Source organism: Sphaeroforma arctica (genome assembly GCF_001186125.1).
Source record: "Sphaeroforma arctica JP610 unplaced genomic scaffold supercont1.643, whole genome shotgun sequence".
Taxonomy (NCBI): domain Eukaryota; class Ichthyosporea; order Ichthyophonida; genus Sphaeroforma; species Sphaeroforma arctica.
The window spans coordinates 2,959-6,676 of record NW_014039915.1 but is presented as its reverse complement, the minus strand read 5'-3'; the positions used below and the strand labels follow the sequence as shown (position 1 = coordinate 6,676).

The 3,718-nt window shown below is 38.6% G+C and overlaps 1 protein-coding gene across 1 annotated transcript; it reads left to right on the top strand.

Annotated features, from left to right (window-relative positions):
- Positions 1-197: 197 nt before the first annotated feature.
- On the top strand, positions 198-2,678 carry SARC_07799 (hypothetical protein; the record flags this gene model as incomplete). The annotated part of the gene is made up of 6 exons (XM_014298245.1): positions 198-215; positions 509-608; positions 874-984; positions 1,319-1,392; positions 2,075-2,194; positions 2,544-2,678. Coding segments are annotated over 6 exons (558 nt in total), but the record flags the coding sequence as incomplete, so codon positions are not given.
- Positions 2,679-3,718: the final 1,040 nt, after the last annotated feature.

Here is a 3,718-nt window from a genome sequence, read left to right as displayed (position 1 = left end):
TTTTTAGTCGAGTGTGGGCATTGGCAAGTGCAGGTATATCAGCTGCGAGTGTATGTGCATCTGACGGAATATGTTGTGTCAGAGCGCGTTTGTATATATATTTAGTATTATATTGTAGACTTATAGCGAATGGTGTCATGCACTCATATAAATATCCAGTATTGTCCGAATTTTGGGATTGGAGGCAGGTTTGTACCATGCCGATTATGGTAGCAGTATGTACAGAAATGATATAGAATATAACTACATACATGTGTGAATTAGATGGTAGTGTGTGTTTTTATATACTCACTTCTATCATGTGGAGTTATACAGATGGTCTCAGAGACCCATAGGCATCTACCACACCTGCCAGTATGTAGCATATTCCTCTCATTCTTTAATTCCCTTATCATCTACCACACCCGCCAGTATGTAGTATATTCCTCTCATTTTTTAATTCCCTTATCATCTACCACACCCGCCAGTATGTAGCATATTCCTCTCATTCTTTAATTCTTGTGATCAGGAACGGAAACGAGTACAGTTCAAGTTCATGAGCGATAAGTTGCGGATCATCTGTTGTACTATAGCATTCGGCATGGGCCTGGACAAACCCAACATCCGAGGTGTGTGTTTATGACCTTCTCGATTGTGTGCATGTATTCGAATTCGTCGATGATGTTATAGGAGTCTGGCGTTTAGAGTAGTAGATAGAGATCTTGCTTGCCAGATTGCTACCGTAGTGCGGTGGGTATTCGTAATAGAGCTGTGATTTAGAGGCTTATATGAGGCTATGCAATCGGAAAATACGACAGAATGACAATCCATCAATCTTCACGAAGCAATCAATTAATCAATTTCAAACCAAGTTTGCTCCTTTCAACCACACAGGGGTGATCCACTACAACATGCCTAAGAGTATTGAAAACTATGTCCAGGAGGTCGGGCGGGCGGGTCGCGACGGCGCGGCATCATACTGCCACATGCTTCTGTCCAAGAGTGGTATGTCGTTATGCCCGCAGCACTATATATATATATATATATAATGTGCGAAGAGGATTTTGTATTTTTATTTCATCAATGTGGTTTAAATGCGTATTGGACATCCAATAATCACTCTCGCATTAAGGCAGAGTCGCACTGCTTGTTGATTTCCTATCACCTTTGCACCTCCGCTCACCACCTCAATGATTTGTTGCCTATCATCGTCACGTGCATCTTTTTCACCGTGGTTACTCGGTATCTCCCATCGGTTTCACATGAATGCTTTCCAACGTCAGTAGTGGCCATGTGGTTAGTTGTTACTATTTAAATCTATTGCACGGCCCATTTACAGACATTTGGTGGCTGCGGAGCAGAGCACACGCCGACACGGTGGACTCCAATACACTCCTTCGATTCATCACAGAGGTGTGTGTTAAATGTGGGCATGCGTATATATACATTGTTTATGTACATGTGTGCACGTACGTACAACTGCACGTACATATAACTTTGTATAGCGAGATGCAGATATATCAGTCACAGATAGGTATAGTGTACACGTGCAAGCAGATATAAGTATGTGCGTGGTTGACTGCTGTGTACCTACATATATTAATATGTATAGTTTATTATATTTGTGATATACATATAATATATACATGTATAGGAGTAATATTATATTATGTGTATAATATACATACAATATACATATGTAAGGGAGTAATATTATGTTATATGTATACTATACATACAATGTACATATGTATGGGAGTGATATTACATTAAATGTATTGTATGCATATAATATACATATAATATACATTTTCACATATATGTACGGGAGTAATATTATATTCTATGTATAGTATACATATAATATATACATATGTATGGAATTAGTACTATATTATATGTATAATATACATATAATAGTATACATACGTATGGGAGTCTTCGGAAGCGGTGCCGCAAAACGATGTGGTGTGCATTTTGACACACTTTGTACCAGATTGCATGACACAATACAGTATTCTCGGGATTTCCAAAAATAGATGTACCGCCCATCACGCTCTCTCACGCATCCTGATTGGTTCTGTTTAACTTCCAGGTATTCTCGTTGGACGAGGCCAGCGCTGATGCGGGTACCGTAGGCTTGCTATCGATTGATGATCTGGAACAGAAGTACGACATGCGAGAAACCGCTCTGTTCACGCTGCTGTGCAAATTGGTGTGTGCTCACGAACTCACAGTGCTGTGAGGCTAGCAGCTGGGAGGGTTAGTCGTTGTTCATGTCTCTGCTCTGTTGTAGCACGAGTGTGTGTATGTGGGTGAGTTTGTCTGTGTGTGTGATTACGGGGTCGGCCCTTTGTCTCTGTTTGTGATTGTGTGGTCGTGTATCTGTGTGTGTGTGTGTGTCCCATGTTTCAGTTTTTGTATATTTATCTGTGTGCATGTTAATTTGCGTTTGGTTGTGTGCCTGTGAAAAGTTATGAAAGATTTTATCATCAAACTATAAACGTTCAAGTGATATGAATGCTCACCCATCTTGCCGTTACCAACAATCTCTGTACTCTCAGGAGATGCACTCGCATAAATTCATCTCAGTGCTGCCGCAGATGAACTGCATCTGTACGCTGAGAGTGTCGAAAGCACAGTTAGAGGAGGTGGCAACAACGAATATGTTTGCTAAAGCGGTGTTGAGCGTAGGCTCGGTATGGTTATTGTGGATATTGAGTATACGAGTAGTTATATGAATACGTATCAAACACTAGTATTTGCAGTGTATGAATGTATAGTATGCATGCTAGCATTTACAGAGAATGTGGATGTGTATATGATGTACGCTCCGAGAAGTACCAACGATCAGTTAGTGGAGGTAGATACACAGAATTTATTGGTCAATGCTGCGATGGTGTGGATACGTAGATATATTGTAGACGGGTATAGGATGCGAACATACACATGATTCTGCAATGCTCGTATATGTGCCGTTGGGTGTTATTTCTAAAAAGATATGAGAAGGAATAGATCCGTAAGTATACATGATACACATTATACATATACTACATATACTTTATTGTACATATACTACATATACTATAATATACATATACTACATATACTGTGTTGTACATATACTACATATACTGCATTTTACATATATTATTCATACTGTACTATACATATACTGTACTATACATATACTATATTATACATATACTACATATACTATACTGTACATATACTACATATACTGTATTGTACATATACTACATATACTGTATTGTACATATACTATACATACTGTACTAACATATACTACATATACTATATTGTACATATACTACATATACTATATTATACATATACTACATATACTATATTATAAATATTCTACATATACTATATTCGACACCTATAATATACCAGTACTTTATGTAGCCATTCTCCTCCATCCCACCCCAATGCTACAGCTGAATCTCTCGGGTGCATCCTATAACGTACGCGTCAGAGATTTGGCCGAGAAATTGGGTGCGGACGTGCAGAAAGTGCCTCAGTGGCTGCGTGATTTGGCCTTTGGTAACCGCATGGGCATTGACTTCAGCGACAGAGCGTTTGCGTATAAGATTAATATACGACCCAATCGTGCTCAGGTGTGGTATTGATGAGTTTGCATATATATATATATATATACGAATATATATATATATATATATATGTGTGTGTGTGTGTGTGTGTGTGTGTGTGTGTT